An 18,466-nucleotide genomic window follows, 5' to 3' on the forward strand; every position below is an offset into this window, starting at 1 on the left:
AGATGAGGTTGGGAAACAATGGGAGTGGGACAAATGGGCGCCGGAGCGATGAGTCACCGGGCTAGCAGGTTGGGTAGTCAAGGGAGTCAGGTGGGGCGGGAGAATACAGCCAATGGATGGCAGAGGTAGGGTTACCGGGGGATGTTGCTAGTGGGGGGAGGGGGGGTGCTATTCTGCTGACGTGGGGGGGATCTGAATAGGTAATGGAAAGGAGGTCGGGGGTGGAGGCGGCCAGGAGGCAAGCCAAGAATAGCGCGGCGCACGGGCCGGGGGCGGGCCCAAGAAAGGTTATGGCTGACCGGCGTGGGGGGTGGGGGTTGTGCCCCCCAACCAGGCTGATCGCCTGGAATGTCATGGGACTAAATGGGCCAGTTAAAAGGGCACGTGTGTTTGCGCATTTGCAGGCGCTGAAGGCGGACGTAATTATGTTGCAGGAGACACATCTGAAAGTGTCTGACCAGTCTAGGTAAGGAAGGGCTGGATTAGCCAGGTCTTCCACTCGGACTTGGATTCTAAGTCCAGGGGGGTAGCAATTATGATCAACAAGCGGGTGCAATTTGAGGCGGAAGGCGTAGTCGCAGACGGCGGGGGCAGATTCCTTATGGTCAGGGGCAAACTGGAGGGGAGAAGAGTGGTGCTGGTGAACATATATGCTCCGAACTGGGATGACGTGGACTTTATCAAAAGAATGCTGGGGAAGATCCCGGACCTAGACTCACGTAGGTTGATAATGGGGGGGGGGGGACTTTAATACGGTCCTTGACCCGGGGCTGGACCGGTCATGTCCCAGGACGGGTAGACTCCCAGCAATGGCAAGGGAGCTAAAAGGGTTCATGGAGCAAATGGGGGCAGTGGACCCATGGAAAGCCAGACAGCCAATGGGAAGGGGCCACTCGTTTTACTCACATGTTCATAAAGTATATTCTAGGATTGATTTTTTTATCTTGAGCAGGGACTGTGTAGGGGAGGTAAAGAATACGGAATATTCGGCAATCACTGTCTCGGACCATGCCCCGCACTGGGTGGACCTGCAGGGTGGGGCGGCGAATTACCAATGCCCGCAGTGGAGGTTAGACGTGGGGTTGTTGTCGGAGGAGGGGATATGTGAGAGACTTCGGAAGTGTATGCGAAACTACTTGCAGGTGAACGATACGGGGGAGGTTTCAGCAGCGACCCTGTGGGAGGCGTTGAAGGCAGTAGTGAGGGGGGAGCTGATCTCAATTCAGGCTCACAGGGATAGGGCGGACAAAGCAGAAATGGACAGATTGGTTAGGGACGTTTATCGGATAGACGAGGAGCATGCGGGGTCCCCGGGGGAGGACCTACTCAGGGAGAGACGGAGATTACAGGTGGAACTGGGGGTGCTATCCACAAGTAGGGCCGTGGAACAACTTAGGAAGGCGAGGGGAGTGGTGTATGAGCATGAAATGAAATGAAATGAAAATCGCTTATTGTCACGAGTAGGCTTCAATGAAGTTACTGTGAAAAGCCCCTAGTCGCCACATTCCGGCGCCTGTCCGGGGAAGCTGGTACGGGAATTGAACCGTGCTGCCGGCCTGCTTGGTCTGCTTTAAAAGCCAGCGATTTAGCTGAGTGAGCTAAGCATGGGGAGAAGGCCAGCAGATTGCTAGCACACCAACTCAGGAAGAGGGAGGCGGCCAGGGAAATAAGTAGAGTGATTGATGGGGAGGGGAGCTGAGTGGAGGACCCGGCAGGACTGAATAAGGTATTCCGGGACTTCTATAGTAAGCTGTATACCTCAGAACTCCCGGAAGAGCCGGAGGAGATGAAAAGGTTCTTGGATGGGCTAACATTCCCAAAAGTAGGCGGGGGGGCGAGTGGACGGGCTGGGGGCCCCGATCAGAGCGGAGGAGGTATTGGGGACGATTAGAATTGAGGATTGTGTACCGGAGGTGATTGGGGACGGTCAGACAGGGTTTGTGAATGGCAGGCAGCTGACAGCTAACTTGAGAAGATTGCTTAATGTGATCATGATGCACCCGACGGGCAAGGAGGTGGAGGTAGTGGTGGCAATGGACGCTGAGAAGGCCTTTGACCGGGTGGAGTGGGGCTATTTGTGGGAGGTGCTTGGACAGTTTGGGTTCGGGGAGGGTTTGGTGAATTGGGTCAGACTATTGTATCAGGCCTCAAAAGCTAACGTTAGGATGAACAGGGTAATGTCAGATTATTTCAGACTACATCGCGGGACCAGACAGGGATGCCCACTCTCCCCGTTGCTGTTCGCGCTGGTCATAGAGCCGTTGGCGATTGCGCTGAGAGCTGCGAAGGGGTGGAAGGGAATGACTGGGGGGGGGGTGGCAGTGGAACATAGGGTCTCTCTCTATGCGGACGACCTGCTCCTGTACGTGACGGACTCACTGGCTGGGATGGAAAATATACTGGAAACATTGAGGAAGTTCGGCCGGTTTTCAAGGTACAAATTAAATATGGCCAAGAGTGAGATGTTTGTGGTGCAGGCAAGGGGCCAGGAGAATAGACTGCCATGTAGGCTGGTTGAGGAATGTTTCCGGTATTTGGGGAGACAGGTGGCACGAGACTGGGGCAGGTTAAATTTGACTCGAGGGTGGAACAAATGAAGAGGGAGTTTCGGAGGTGGGATGCACTCCCGCTGTCACTGGCGGGGGGGTGCAGACTGTAAAGATGACAATCCTCCATAGATTCCTGTTCATCTTCCAGCGCCTCCTGATCTTTATCCCACGGACCTTCTTCAAAAGGATTGGCAAAATCATCATGAGCTTTGTCTGGGCGGAAAATCCCCGCGGGTGAAGAAGGCGATGCTTGAAAGGAGCAGTAGTGAGGGAGGGCTGGCATTGCCGAGTCTGATCAACTACTACTGGGCGGCTCCAGTAGTAGTTATGGCTACCGAGCCATGATAAGAAAGTGGATGGTGGGTATGGGGTCTATCTGGGAGCGGGTGGAGGCAGCTTCGTGCAGGGGCAGCCCTGGTCACAGCTCCCCTACCGCTGCCGCCGGCCAGGTACTCCACCAGCCCGGTAGTGGGGGCGGCCCTGCGGATATGGGGCCAGTGGAGGAGGCATGTAGGGGAGGTGGGTGCATCTGTCTGGGCTCCAATATGTGATAACCATCGATTTGCCCCCGGGAACATGGATGGAGGGTTTCGAACATGGCAGCGGGCGGGGGTGAGGAGGGTGGGCGATATGTTCCTGGAGGGTAACTTTGCGAGTTTGAGTGGCTTGGACGAGAAATTTGGGCTGGTAAGGGGAAATGACTATAGGTACTTACAGATGCGGGTCTTTGTCCGCAGACAGGTCCCATCCTTCCCACTCCTCCCGCCAATAGGGATCCAAGACAGAATAGTCTCCAGAGGAGAAGGAGGAGAGGGTAAAGTCTCGGATATTTACAAGGTGCTCATGAAGGGGGAAGAGTCCCAAACGGAGGAACTGAAACTCAAATGGGAGGAGGAGCTTGGCGGGGAGATGGAGGACTGGCTGTGGGCAGAAGCCCTGAGTAGGGTAAACTCAACAGCAACATGTGCCAGGCTCGGCCTGATTCAGTTTAAGGTCGTTCACCGGGCCCACATGATGGTAGCTCGGATGAGCAAATTCTTTGGGGTAGAGGACAAATGCGCTAGATGCGTGGGAGGACCAGCGAACCACGTTCACATGTTTTGGGCATGTCCTAAGCTTAGGGGGTACTGGGAGGGATTTGCGGGGATCATGGGTGGAATTCTCCGACCCCCCGCAGGGTTGGGGAATCGCCCAAGGCCGGCGTAAATCCCGCCCCGCAACCCGGGAATTGGCGGGAGCGGGAATCACGGCCCGCCGATCGGCGTGCGCCCCGCGCCGATCGGCGTGACACCCGCGGCGATTCTCCGGCCTGCGATGGGCCGAAGTCCCGCCGCTGACAGGCCAATCCCGCCGACGTGGTTTAAATCACCTCTGTGCCGGCGGGATTGGTGGCACGAGCGGGCCCCCGGGGTCCTGGGGGGGGTGCGGGGTGATCGGACCCTGGGGGGTGCACCCACGGTGGCCTGGCCCGTGATCGGGGCCCACCGATCAGCGGGCGGGCCAGTGCCATGGGGGCGCTCTTTTTCTTCCGCCGCCGCCACGGCCTCCATGGCGGAGGCGGAAGAGACCTCCCCTACCGCGCATGTGCCGGCGGTGACGTCAGTGGCCGCTGATGACCCACGCATGCGCGGACTCACGCCGACCGACGAAGGCCTTTTGTCCAGCCGGCCGGCGGGCGCCAAAGGCCATTGGAGTCGATTTTGGTGTAGCGGGAGCCACTCTGCCGCGGGCCTGGCCCCTAAAGGTGTGGAATCTCCACATCTTTGGGGAGGCCTGTCGCCAGAGTGGTTGGCATCACTCCGCTATGCCGGGACCCCCCGCCCCGCCGGGTAGGGGAGAATTTCGCCCCATGTCCTGGGTGCTGAAAACAAGGGTGGTGATGAGTCCAGGGGTGGCAGTTTTCGGGGTTTCGGAAGACCCGGGAGTCCAGGCAGAGAAAGAGGCCAATGTTCTGGCCTTTGCTTCCCTCATAGCCCGGCGGCGAATACTGCTGGCATGGAGGGTCTCAAAACCCCTGATGACCAAACTATGGCTTTCGGACGTGTCAAGTTTTCTGGGTATGGAAAAAATTAAGTTCGCCTTGAGGGGATCTATACTGGGGTTCGCCCGAAGGTGGCAACCATCCATCGACTTCTTCGCGGGAAAGTGAAGGTCAGCAGGGGCCGGGGGGGAGAGGGGGGGGGGGAGGAAGAGGGGGGGGGGGGAATATTAGAGTAGAGTAGGAGGGATAAATAGGCGGGTAGTGTCTATGGGAAAGGAGCGGGCTTGTGCAGTATGGTTTAATTGAAGTATTGGCTTTACGTTGATGTTTGCACATTTTAATTTTTTTGTTATCTGTAACTGTGTACAATGCCGACAAATACCTCAATAAAATTGTTTGTTAAAACAAAAAAGATTCAGGACACTAGCCTCACAATCAACTACGTCACTCTCCACCTTGATGAAGAATTCAATCATATTATGGTCGTACATCTAGATTGACAATTATTCCTTTCTCAGTACGCAATACTCAATCTAAAATAGCCTTTTCTATAGATGGTTCCTCAAAGTATTGGTCCAGAAACCATCCCAAATATACTCCAGGAATTTCTCCTCCACCGTACTGTTACTTATTTGATTTGCTGATCAATATGCATGTTAAAGGCACCCACAATTTCAGATGCTCCTTTCTTGCACACGTCTCTAATTTCCTGTTTAATATCATTCCCCAAATCAGTTTGGGGGTCTATATATAACACTCACTAACATTTTTTGCTCCTTGGTGTTTCTCAGCTGTCTATATCTTCCCTCACTATTGAACTAATTTCCTCTTTAACCAGCAATGCAACTTCACTGCCTTTTCATTTTTGCCTGACCGTCCTAAATACTGAATACCCCTGGATGTTCAGTTCCCCTCCTGGTCACCCTCCAGCCATGTCTCTGTAATCCCAACGATGTCATACCTGTTTATGTCTATTTGTGTGCTAATTTATTCATTTTATTACAACTGATGAGATGTCGAGGGTGGTGAGGGGCAACCTGCGGAAGAGGTGAAGGAAGAATCTGAGGTAATGGTCATTGCCCACATGAAGCACAGGACTAGAGGCGTCCTTATTGCCTCTCGGTTTGCCTTTCGGGCTAGGGTATCAAGACCCCTCCTACCAATAGGGTCTTACATCATCTGACCACTGTACGGCTGGAACTTTATCATCATGGTCGCACCATTCATGGTCAGGGCACTAAAGAGACTGACCAGGCGTTGCAGGAGATGGATGATGATTTGTTGTGAGGTCAGAATGATGCTTCTCTTGGCCCCTGCAAAATGCCTGACTCCTGCCTCACAGAGAGTTGAATGTGACCTGCCACTAAACGGGGTGATTCAGGAGGTTAAATGCCACATCTCAGCTGCTATTGTCTCTTCCGAAGTCATTAGATCTCCATATGCTTCTCTACCTACTGACGATGTGGACATAAACTCATGGACCATAGAACATAGAACAGTACAGCCCAGTACAGGCTCTTCGGCCCACAATATTGTGATGACAATTTATCCTAATCTAACATCAAACTTGAGGGAACTATCAATTCTACGGACACGTGCTTGTAGAATTAGAATAGCGGTTTTAATATACTTACAGCAGAGCCAGCCTGTTAGCCGTTGAACTTTCGGTGAACTGGCTGGCTGACTCTGTGGCACGGATCTTTATACAGCAGCTCCAGGGGGAGGAGTTCTGGGCGGAGCCAAGGGGGGAGCCCAGTACAAACTCTCGAGTACTCCCAGAGCTACTCCCCCTGGTGGTCAGGTAGTGCAACTGCACTTACAATATTGGTACATATATATACTGGGAACAGAGTGACATTGGTAACTTATAATACCGTGTGAATCACATTCACCACAAAACTAATCTACACCCCTTCAATTTACTGCTGTCCATGTGCCTATCTAAGAGTCACTTAAATGTCCCTAATGACTCTGACTCCACCACCTCTGCTGGCAGTGCATTCCACGCACCCACCACTCTCTGTGTAATGAACCGACCTCTGACATCTCCCCTATACCTTCCTCCAATCACTCTAAAATGATGTCCCCTCGTGACAGCCATTTCCACCCTGGGGAAATGTCCTAATCTACCCACTTTATCCATGCCTCTCATCACCTTGTACACCTCTATCAAGTAACTTTTTTGCCTTCTTCGCTCAATGAGAAAAGCCCTAGCTCCCTCAACCTTTCTTCATAAGACATGCCCTCCAGTCCAGGCAGCATCCTGGTAAATCTCCTCTGCACCTCTGAGCCTGACACTGAAGTTCGGCGGACCCCTGCCCCCACTCACGGCTTGCAGCCTGGTGACACTCAAAGTTGCGCCACCCCCCTCTTCGCGAACCTCACACCCGACTGTAAGCCCGTCGCCACCATCAAGTCAGAGGTTCAACGGCTACTAAAAGAGGGGGGTCATAGAGGCTAGCAACAGCCCTTGGAGGGCACAAGTATTGGTAGTCCACTCCGGGAAAAAGCAACGAATGGTAGTGGATTATAGCCAGACCATAAACCGCTTTACGCAATTCGATGAGTACCCACTTGCCCGCATAGCGGAAATGGTGAATCAAATCGCCCAGTATCGGGTATTCTCCACGGTCCACCTAAAATCGGCCTATCATCAACTCCCTATCCGCCCAGAGGACCGCCACTACACGGCCTTCGAAGCAGACGGTCGGCTGTTTCACTTCCTCAGGGTCCCTTTTGGCGTCACAAACGGAGTCTCTGTTTTCCAAAGTGCGATGGATCAAATGGTGGACCAGTACGGCTTACGGGCTACCTTCCCGTACTTGGACAACGTCACCATGTGCGGCCATGACCAGCAGGACCATGACACAAACCTGAGGATGTTGCAGACCGCCCGGGCCCTCTATCTGACATACAACAAAGAGAAAGGCGTGTTCCACACAACCCAGCTAGCCATCCTCGGCTACGTCATGGAAAACGGGGTCCTAGGCCCAGACTCCGACCGCATGCGTCCCCTTAAGGAACTCCCCCTCCCCCGTAGCCTCAAGGCACTCAAACGGTGCTTGGGGCTTTTCTCCCATTACGCCCAGTGATTCCCTAGATATGCGGACAAAACCCGACCACTCATTAAGACCACGGTTTTTCCCCTGACGGCTGAGGCCCAGTCAGCTTTCAGCCATATCAAGGCCGACATCATCAAGGCCGCCATGCACGCGGTGGACGAAACCATTCCCTTCCAGGTAGAAAGCAACGCATCAGACGTCACCCTGGCTGCTACCCTCAATCAGGCGGGCAGACCAGTAGCATTCTTCTCCCGAACCCTTACCGCCTCGGAAATCCGGCACTCTGCAGTCGAGAAGGAGGCACAAGCCATAGTGGAGGCTGTGTGTCACTGGAGGAACTACCTAGCCGGTAGGAGGTTCACCCTTGTCACTGACCAACCGTTGGTTGCCTTTATGTTCGCTAATGCACAATGGGGCAAAATAAAGAATGACAAAAGTCTGAGGTGGAGGATAGAGTTCTCCACCTATATGTACGATATTAAATATCGCCCGGGGAAGCTCAACTAGTCCCCGGATGCCCTGTCCCACTTCACATGCGACAACGCGCAAAAGGACCGCCTGAGAGCCATCCACGATGACCTCTGCCCCCCGGGGGTCACCCGGCTTGCCCATTTCATCAAGTCCCACAACCTACCTTACTCCACATAGGAGGTCAAAGCCATGACTAAGGCATGCCAGATCTGTGCGGACTGCAAACCGCACTTCTATCGACCAGACAGGGTTCGCCTGATAAAGGCCTCTGGGCCCTTTGAGCGACTAAGTGTGGACTTCAAAGGGCCCCTTCCATCCACCAACCGCAACATCTATTTCCTCACCGTTATCGATGAGTTCTCCTGCTTCCCTTTTGCTGTCCCCTGCCCTGATATGACCTTGGCTTCCGTGATCAAGGCACTGCACAGCATCTTCACACTGTTTCATTTCCCCGTTTATATCCACAGCGACCGGGGTACATCGTTCATGAGCGATGAGCTACGTCGATATCTGCTCAGCAAGGGCATCGCCTCGAGCAGGACGACGAGCTATAACCCGCGGGGAAACGGGCAAGTGGAGAGGGAGAAAGCAACATTTTGGAATGCTGTCCTTCTAGCCCTACGGTCAAGGAGTCTCCCAATCGCCCGCTGGCAGGAGGTCCTACCCGATGCCCTACATTCCATTAGGTCGCTCCTCTGTACAGCCACGCACAAGACCCCTCACAAGCGTTTGTTTGTCTTCCCCAGAAAGTCCACCTCTGGGGTCTCGCTTCCACGTTGGCTGACGACTCCGGGACCAATTCTACTCCGGAGACATGTGAGGAGCCATAAAACAGATCCGATAGTCAAGAGGGTCCAATTGCTACACAGAAACCCTCAATGCGCCTACGTCGAGCACCCCGACGGCAGTCAGGACACCATCTCCCTGCCAGACCTGGCACCCACTGGCTCTCCCACTGACCCCGCTGGCTTCCCCACCAACCCCCCCCACCCGCTCCTACCGACGCTCCCCTCCCCGCACCAACTGCCGACCCGACAGCGCCCCCCCCCCCATAGCGCCCCCTTCCCCCCAGCCAGCGCCGGCACCAATTATCCTAGTCACCCCGGATACCCCCCCCGCTCCAAAGCGGGCAAAGGCTCAGTCAACCGTGCTCCCGGATATACCACCACCGAAACCGACCGTATCCACGGCACCACCACCGGAGCGGAGAAGGTCAGCACGAACGGTCAGACCACCCAAAAGACCCAAAAGACTGAACTTATAATTCCACTTCACCCCCGACGGACTATGTGTTTTTTTAAACAGGGGGTGAATGTGATGAATGGTATCGGTATAACTGCTGTACCTGTACCTTGCCTTTAATACATTGGCCCTTTAAGACTGAGTTTGGAACCCTGGGGGACTCCGCCTCTGGCTCCGCCCCCAGGAAATGGTATATAAGCTGATGCTCACTGGGCAGCATGCTGTGAGCACACTTCTCGGCAGCTGTCCGGTTCTCTGGTAATTAAAGCCTTTGAATTACCAATCTTCTCTCCTGAGTTGTAATTGAAGGTATCTCACTCTACTTGTGCCTAGGTTCACCCGTGCCCAGAAGGTGCCTATAGATTCTTAGTCTTCTCACTGTCCCGTTACGTCTAGGCATATCTCCAGCTGAGGCTGAAGCAGCCTGCTGATGTCCACACTTGGCGGGGGTGGTGGTGGTGGGGGTGGGGGGGGAGGGGGGGTTGGTTACTCACAGGAGACAGGTGTCAGATGGGCTTGACACCCCCAAAGTCGCCTGGGTGGAAAGCCCCAGGCTTCTTTCCTGCTGATCCATCTCACTTTGGATTTGATGGGATAGAAGGGCAGCTGGAGTGAGATCCAGATGCCCCACTATTCTCTGGTGCTGAAACTTGTGGATTCCAACCTGTGCCTGCACCATGCAGTTTAAACCATGCATCAAGGAGCTCATGCCCTCAGTCATGGAGTGTATGACCTGAACCATGGAGGGCAGATCTCCGCCCTGGACTGCATGTCCTGCACCAAGGTCTCCACTGTGGATGCCACCCTTGTAGTGTTGGCCTGGTTGTGGAGGAGTGACGGAACCATCTGCTTGGAAAGAAGGCGATGGAACTACTCCAGCCAGCCTTGATGTCCGATGAGGGGTGCTATCATTCCTTTCTGGTGCTCGCAAGTCTGCCTTTACAGCTCCAGGAGCTCTGGGATGACCATCTCCAGGGACATAGCATCAGCCTGGGACTCAGCAAAGATCTGGACTCTATCATCCCTCTGAGTGCGGTGTCCCTAGGACATCCCTGCCTCCGCCTGCTGTGAATCATCAGGTGTGAATTGCTCACAATTGAGTGAGCCAGAAGCCAGCCTACTACTTAACTACTACTTAATCCCACTGAGTTGCGAGTATCTGTGCTGGTGGAGGGTATGGGTGAAGACACCTCTTCAATGCTGGTCTCTGACATATCTCTCTCAGAGGTCGGGTCTGTGGTGTTCAGGGGCCACTCAGATGGACCATGTTGCTCTGCTGTTGACCTGAAATTGAAGGGAGATGGCATTAGTGCGGGACAGGGGAACACTGATAGGTGACTCATGTGAGGCTTGCGCATGGCAGAATGCCTTTGGCCCCCATCTTGTTCACAGATGTGGTCCAGATCCTCACTGGCAAGCTCAAGGACTCGCTCCTCGAAGGGGGTTCGTCTTTTAAGCTCTGGCATCACTCCGGCAGGCTGTGCCCACTCACACCTGTTGTGTTCGATATGCCCTGCAATGAGACAGATGGGGAGCTGTAAGCGGTGGTCATGCCACATCAGATGGGGATGGAGTCTGTCTGGCATGTGTGGGAGGTGAGTGGTGGCAGATATGTCAGGGGCACAGGAGCTACTGGGTGCATTATGGGGAGGGGGGGCTGCATGACAAGTTGTGACCCCGCATGGTGGGTGGAAGTGGAGATGTGAGGCGTGTGTTAATGAGTGCATGGGGTACATGAGGAGGTCGACTTACCATGGCTGTGCGAAGAAGGTCATTCACCTTCTTCCGGTACTGCAGCTCCGTCCTTTTATAGAGTAGGCTGGTGCCCCAATCACGGCCATAGCCTCCCAGGCGAGGTCGACACTGACAATATATCACAAAATACCATCCGTATTTGTAATATAGTTCCTGAAACTACCATGGCCAACTTGTTCCTACACGTTGGTTTAGATTTAGACACTAGTTTTGGATTGAACTGCATGAATTTCAATCTTTATGTAAAATTTTACCACATTCTGGTCACTATTTCCAAAAGGCCCCTTTACCATGGGGTTATTCATTTGCCCTTTCTCGTTGTTACAGTTCTAGATCCACAATAGCCCATTCTCCAATTGGTTCTTCAAAATATTGTTGATCTTGTACACATACCAGGAATTTGTTCTTTTTTCTTTGTTCCTTGACAGCAATAGTGCTAATTAGGTTTACCCAGTCAGAGGTTGCCATTCTCCGAAATCCCGGCCAAGTGTTGACGCCGGCGTCAAAATTGGCGCGAGCAATGCCGGCGTCAACGGGTCTCGAGGCCCAATCATTCTCCCCGTCCTCGGGGGCTAGAACAGCGCCAGAGTGCTGTGCGCTGCTCCAGCACCGAAAGCCGGCCCGCCATGGCTGGCGCGAGTCTATGCATGCATGCCACGTCTGGCGCCGGTCCGCACATGCGTGCCACGTCGGTCTCCGCGCCAGCCCGGGGGCAACATTGCGGAGCCCTAAAGGGGCCCAGCACAGAGAAACATAGCCCCCCCCCCGGAATTAGCGCGCCCGCTGATTGGTTGCCCCCGATCGCGGGCCTAGCCACCGTGGAGGGCCCCCCGGAGTCAGCTCCCCCAGCCCCACCACCAGTGTGGCCCCCGCAGCCAGAACGCTGAGGTCCCGCCGGGTAGGATCATAAGCAAACGACGCCAGCAGGACTTGGCCTGTCGAGCGCAGAATCGCCGCGGGGGGGCGCTTTCAACGGCCCCCGACCAGCGCCGTGGCGACTGTGCCGCCGTGATTGGTGACGATTCTCCGGTTGCCCGAGAATCGGCAGCTCCAGCGTCAGAGCGGACTGGCGGGATTCCCCCCCCCCCCCCCCCCCCCCCCCCCCCGCCGATTCTCCGACCCGGTGCGGGCTTGAAGAATCACGGCCAATATGTGGATTGAAGCCTCCCATGATCACATGCTTTTTGATTCAAGCACCTCAAATTTCTTGATTTTTATATGAAATGAAATGAAAATCGCTTATTGTCACGAGTAGGCTTCAAATGAAGTTACTGTGAAAAGCCCCTAGTCACCACATTCCGGCGCCTGTTCAGGGAGGCTGTTACGGGTCATGCTCCAGATTGCTAATATTATTTGTGGTGAAGAAACAACCCCTTGGTCAAGGCCTTTTCACCAATTGGGTAGAAAGTTTCCCGCATCTAAAAATCCTGCAAGATTATAGTCGCTCTGTTGATTAGTCTATATTCAAGATTTGGGAGCAGCTCTGCAACAGAATCTAATTAGAATCCTCACTCTTTATCAGGGTCGATCTCGACAACTTGAAATGCTGTAAATGGTAAAAAAGCCTCATGTGATAGACCATCATCTGTACTCTGGAAGGGTGGTATATGATAATCAGATGGTAATTAACTGCCTTAAAAAAAGATATATGAAGTAGAAAGAAGAGAGATGTTAATTACCTCTGACATTAATTCGGCCAATTCTGTCCAGAAGTACAGTGGGAGATTTCATCACATGATCACTCCCCTCCAATTTTCTAGATTAGCCCCCGTTCCCAATGTCTCAAATCCTCTGTTTAAATCCCTTCCCATCTCTACAGCTTCACCTAACCTTACCTTACACCCGAGCCAAAGTTACCTCCCTATTCCAGATGTTGGATGGTTCATTCTCCCCACATTCACCCTATCATTGGCAGTCATGACTTAACCACCTGAGCCTTATGTTTTGTTAATTTCTGGCAAAAAGTCCTCCAGTTCTTTCTCCTTCTTAAAACCCACTTTGTTAACTACTCCAGCAAATTTTTCCTCCTGGAGTTGATAATCAAGATTTCATACACTTCTGTGAAACAGCTTGGGACAATTTTCTGTTGAATGCATTCAATAAATGCAAACTGCTATTACTGATGCACAGAACTTTTTAATCCGACAATGACTTTTTACCCTAAAGGCAGACCTAAATTTGCATTTGAAGTCACGATGAAAATTGCAAATCAGGTTAGACCAGGGAACTGAATGATGTTAATGCTTGAGATTTCATTGGATCTTAAGGCAATGCTAATCAAACTGTCTTCGACTTGAGGACAAGAATCACTTACAAGAGTACATTTCACAAAATAAATCAGATAAGAAGTGTTTACCAACCTTGGAAGGCCATACCTTGTCAGTTGTCACCACCAGTTGATCAACTTGCTAGGATAGGAAAGAAGAAATGTTACATACTGATTCATATTAATCAGTTAAAAATTTGAGAGTCAATGGTCAATATATTGTCAGAAGAAACAAAGAAAATAGACATCAACTTGACATGCTAGAAGCAAGGCTTGTTTTCAACATTCCCAAATTCCCGAATGAGTCAGCAAAGGTGACACCAGCCCTCCATCTGCAGTCCCGTTATAGGAAATCCTGGGTGCACTCAATACTGAATCAGTGTTTAAACGGAGCTACGTTTTGCTGGACCTCCCAAACCATCAGTCACTGATGCCTGGGAACGGATTCTGACAGGAAATAAAACAGTGGTGTCATGATTACATCGAAACCATGCGATAATTAAAAAGACATTCTCCAGGATACTGCATTCAAATAGATATGCTCCAGTATGCTGCTCTTGGTAATCATCAACTTGTTGGGTTTCAGTCTTTGTAAATGTGTTGTTTTGTCATCTGCTTATATGACCATCATAAAATTGTAACCATTCTTGTATCAGAGAGACTGTCTGCATCTTTTCAATCCTGCCATGAATTGGTTATCAGTCCTGAATCTGCTTGCCTCCTTCATCTAGAGCTGGTTAATAAGGAGAAATTGAAAGTTGCTGACTTCCACCGTGCAGTTCATGATTGTGAGATATTTCAAATCTTACAAAACCAATCCATTTATTGAGTGGTAATAAGACTTAAAACCAGTTTTAGTATACACAATGTCTCAATAAGCACAGAAGACAACAAGCTAATTGCATTGTTTCCCCTCAAGGTCAGGGAGGCCAACTCCAGAATCTGCATCGGGGGTGTCTACAAGAATTCTGGCATTTAGGTAATGGGCTGAAATTTAATCCCCCACACTGTGTTCCCTGATTGGATGGTTTGCAGCTCTATGGGCAAGTTCAAATAACTGAATTTAAGATTATGACCAACACCCAGCTCCAAACTCAGGGTTTTATGATTGAGTGTTTTTAAGCTCATGAGTATTCCATTTAAAGTGGGAGTTGTAATTAGTGCAGACAGGCAGGTGCCTATCACAGCAACCAATATACTTTGGTGGTGTTAATAAGGTATTTTACATTTGAGTTTTACCTAGTTCTAAATATAATGGGCAGGATTCTCCGTGAACCGGCAGGGCGGGCCACTCTGGCGGCGAGGAGTGACATGAACCACTTTGGCGTCGGGCTGCCCTGAAGGTGCAGAATCCTCCGCACCTTCAAGGGCTGGGCCAGCGGCAGAGTGGTTTGTGACTCGCTGGTGAGAAAGAGGCTTGGCGCCACGCCAGCCGGCGCTGAAGGGCTTCTGCCGGCCGGCGCGAGTTGGTGCATGCATGGGAGCGCTGGCGTGTGCTGGCGTCATCCCAGCGCATGCACGGTGGGGTTCATCTCGCGCCAGCCATCGCTGACTGTTACTACGGATGGCGCGAAGGAATACAGTGCTCCCACGGCACAAGCCCGCTCGCGGATCGGTGGGCCCCGATCGCGGGCCAGGCCACGGTGGAGGCACCCCCCCAGGGGCCAGATCCCCCCGCGCCCCTCCCGAGGACCCCGGAGGCCGCCCACGGAGCCAGGTTCCGCCGGTAAGTACCTGGTGTAATTTATGCCGGCAGGACCAGCCTAAAATGGGCGGCCACTCGGGCCATCACGGGCCAGAGAATTGCCGGGGGGGGGCCGCTACCAATGGCCCCCGACCGGCGTGGTGCGATTCTCGCCCCCACCAAATCCCTGGCGCCGGAGAATTCGACAGTCGGCGGGTCGGGATTCATGCCACCCCCAGGCGATTCTCCGACCCGTCGGAGGGGGGGGGGGGGGGGGGGGGGGGGGGTCGGAGAATCCCAACCTCGGAATCTGAGCAGGTAAACAGACGAGGGATTTGACCACAGGTCTTTAACTTATGGTTGTCCCATCTGAATACATGCTGACTTGTTGAAGCTGATGTCTCATTTTGGTCTGGCACATTTTGGCACAGCTCTTCAGCTAAAAATTAAAACATGGCATTAGTTAGGCCAGCGGACCTGATTTGCGATTTGGTGCAGCTAGCTTCTACTTCTCAAAGAAAGTCTGTCCATCTTTAATGGAAGCTGCACCTCATAAGACCATAAGACCATAAGACATAGGAGTGGAAGTAAGGCCATTCGGCCCATCGAGTCCACTCCGCCATTCAATCATGGCTGATGGGGATTTCAACTCCACCTACCAGCATTCTCCCCGTAGCCCTTAATTCCTCGCGACATCAAGAATTTATCTATCTCTGCCTTGAAGCCATTTAGCGTCCCGGCCTCCACTGCACTCCGCGGCAATGAATTCCACAGGCCCACCACTCTCTGGCTGAAGAAATGTCTCCGCATTTCTGTTCTGAATTTACCCCCTCTAATTCTAAGGCTGTGCCCACGGGTCCTCATTTCCTCGCCTAACGGAAACAGTTTCTTTGCGTCCACCCTTTCTAAGCCATGTATTATCTTGTAAGTTTCTATTAGATCTCCCCTTAACCTTCTAAACTCCAATGAATACAATCCCAGGATCCTCAGCCGTTCCTCATATGTTAGACCCGCCATTCCAGGGATCATCCGTGTGAATCTCCGCTGGACAAGCTCCAGTGCCAGTATGTCCTTCCTGAGATGTGGGGCCCAAAACTGGACACAGTACTCCAAATGGGGCCTAACCAGAGCCTTATAAAGGCTCAATAGCACATCGCTGCTTTTATATTCCAACCCTTTTGAGATAAATGACAACATTGCATTCGCTTTCTTAATCACGGATTCAACCTGCATGTTTACCTTTAGGGAATCCTCGACTAGCACTCCCAGATCCCTTTGTACTTTGGCATTATGAATTTTCTCACCTTTTAGAAAGTAGTCTATGCTTGGATTCTTTTTTCCAAAGTGCAAGACCTCACATTTTCTCACGTTGAATTTCATCAGCCATTTCCTGCACCACTCTCCTAAACTGTCTAGATCCTTCTGCAGCCTCCCCACTTCCTCAGCACTACCTGCCTGACCACCTAACTTCGTATCATCGGCAAACTTCACTAGAATGCTCCCAGTCCCTTCATCCAGATCATTAATATATATGGTGAACAGCTGCGGCCCCAACACTGAACCCTGTGGGACACCGCTGGTCACCGGCTGCCATTCCGAAAAAGAACCTTTTATCCCAACTCTCTGCCTTCTGTCAGATAGCCAATCCTCAACCCATGCCAGTAGCTCACCTCGAACACCATGGGCCCTCACCTTACTCAGCAGCCTCCTGTGTGGCACCTTATCAAAGACCTTTTGGAAATCCAGATCGACCACATCCACTGGGTTTTCCTGGTCTAACCTACTTGTCACCTCCTCAAAGAATTCTAACAGGTTCGTCAGGCACGACCTCCCCTTACTAAATCCATGTTGACTTGTTCTAATCCGACCCTGCTCTTCCAAGAATTTAGAAATCTCATCCTTAACGATCGATTCTAGAATTTTACCAACAACCGAGGTTAGGCTAATTGGCCTATAATTTTCCATCTTTTGTCTTGATCCTTTCTTGAACAAGGGGGTTACAACAGCGATCTTCCAATCATCCGGGACTTTCCCTGACTCCAGTGATTTTTGAAAGATCTCAACCAACGCTTCCACTATTTCTTCAGCCACCTCCCTCAGAACTCTAGGATGTAGCCCATCGGGGCCAGGAGATTTGTCAATTTTAAGACCTTTTAGCTTTTTTAGCACCATCTCTTTTGTAATGGCAACCATACTCAACTCAGCCCCCTGACCCTTTATAATTTTTGGGATATTACTCATGTCTTCCACTGTGAAGACAGACGCAAAGTACTTATTAAGTTCTCCAGCCATTTCCTCGTCTCCTATCACTAGCCTTCCAGAATCAGTTTGAATTGGCCCAATGTCTACTTTGGCCTGTCGTTTGTTTCTTATGTATTGAAAGAAACTTTTACTATCATTTCTTATATTACTGGCTAGCCTGCCTTCATATTTGATCCTCTCCTTCCTTATTTGTCTCTTTGTTAACCTCTGTTTGTTTTTGTAGCCTTCCCAATCTTCTGATTTCCCAGTGCTTTTGGCCACTTTATAGGATCTCTCTTTTTCTTTGATACATTTCCTGACCTCCTTTGTCAGCCATGGCTGTCTAAACCCTCCCCGGATAATCTTTCTTTTCTTGGGGATGAACCTCTGTACAGTGTCCTCAATTATGCATACAAACTCCTGCCATTTTTGCTCTACTGTCTTCCCCCCTAGGGTCTGCTTCCAGTCGATTTTCGCCAGTTCCTCTCTCATGCCCTCGTAATTACCTTTATTTAACTGTAACACCATTACATCCGATTTTGCCTTCTCTCTTTCAAACTGCAGACTGAACTCAACCATATTATGATCGCTGCTTCCTAAGTGTTCCCTTACTTTAAGATCTTTTATAAAGTCTGGTTCATTACATAGCACTAGGTCCAGAATAGCCTGCTCCCTTGTGGGCTCCATGACAAGCTGTTCCAAAAAGCCATCTTGTAAGCAGTTCATGAATTCCTTTTCTTTGGATCCACTGGCTACGTTATTTACCCAATCCACCTGCATATTGAAGTCCCCCATGATCACCGTGACCTTGCCTTTCTGACATGCCTTTTCTATTTCCCGGTACATGTTGTGCCTCATGGAGCACTCTATGAAAGAAGTCGGGTAAATAGCCAGAGAGCTAAATCCCAGAACTTGAACCAGCAGTCTAAATCTCTAATGACCCATGGACAGTGGTAGCCATGTATACCATCTACAAGATGCACTGCGGAAACTCACCAAGGTTACTTAGGCAGCACCTTCCAGATCCATGACCACTACCTTCTAGAAGGACAAGAGAAGCAGATACCTGGAAACCTCATCACCTGGAGATTCCCCTCCAAGTCACTCACCACCCTGACTTAGAAATATAGCGGCGTTCCTTCATTGTCACTGGGACAACATCCTGGAATTCCCTCCCTAACACACAGTGTGTGTACCTGCACCTGAAGGACTGCA

General features: G+C 51.5%; 1 protein-coding gene across 5 annotated transcripts in view; it reads right to left on the reverse strand.

The window, feature by feature from the left end:
* The window catches only part of LOC119966225 (kunitz-type serine protease inhibitor-like), a 106,015-nt gene that overhangs the window by 12,422 nt on the left and 75,127 nt on the right, over positions 1 to 18,466 (reverse strand). For 3 of the 5 annotated variants that reach the window (XM_038797575.1, XM_038797572.1, XM_038797573.1), the window contains one exon: positions 13,421 to 13,468. In XM_038797575.1, the coding sequence (XP_038653503.1) occupies positions 13,421 to 13,468 (48 nt within the window). The remainder of the gene's footprint in view (positions 1 to 13,420; positions 13,469 to 18,466) is intronic. The other 2 variants (XM_038797576.1, XM_038797574.1) reach the window with 1 other exon arrangement.

The sequence above is a fragment of the Scyliorhinus canicula genome, chromosome 5, assembly GCF_902713615.1.
Source record: "Scyliorhinus canicula chromosome 5, sScyCan1.1, whole genome shotgun sequence".
Classification (NCBI taxonomy): Eukaryota; Metazoa; Chordata; class Chondrichthyes; order Carcharhiniformes; family Scyliorhinidae; genus Scyliorhinus; species Scyliorhinus canicula.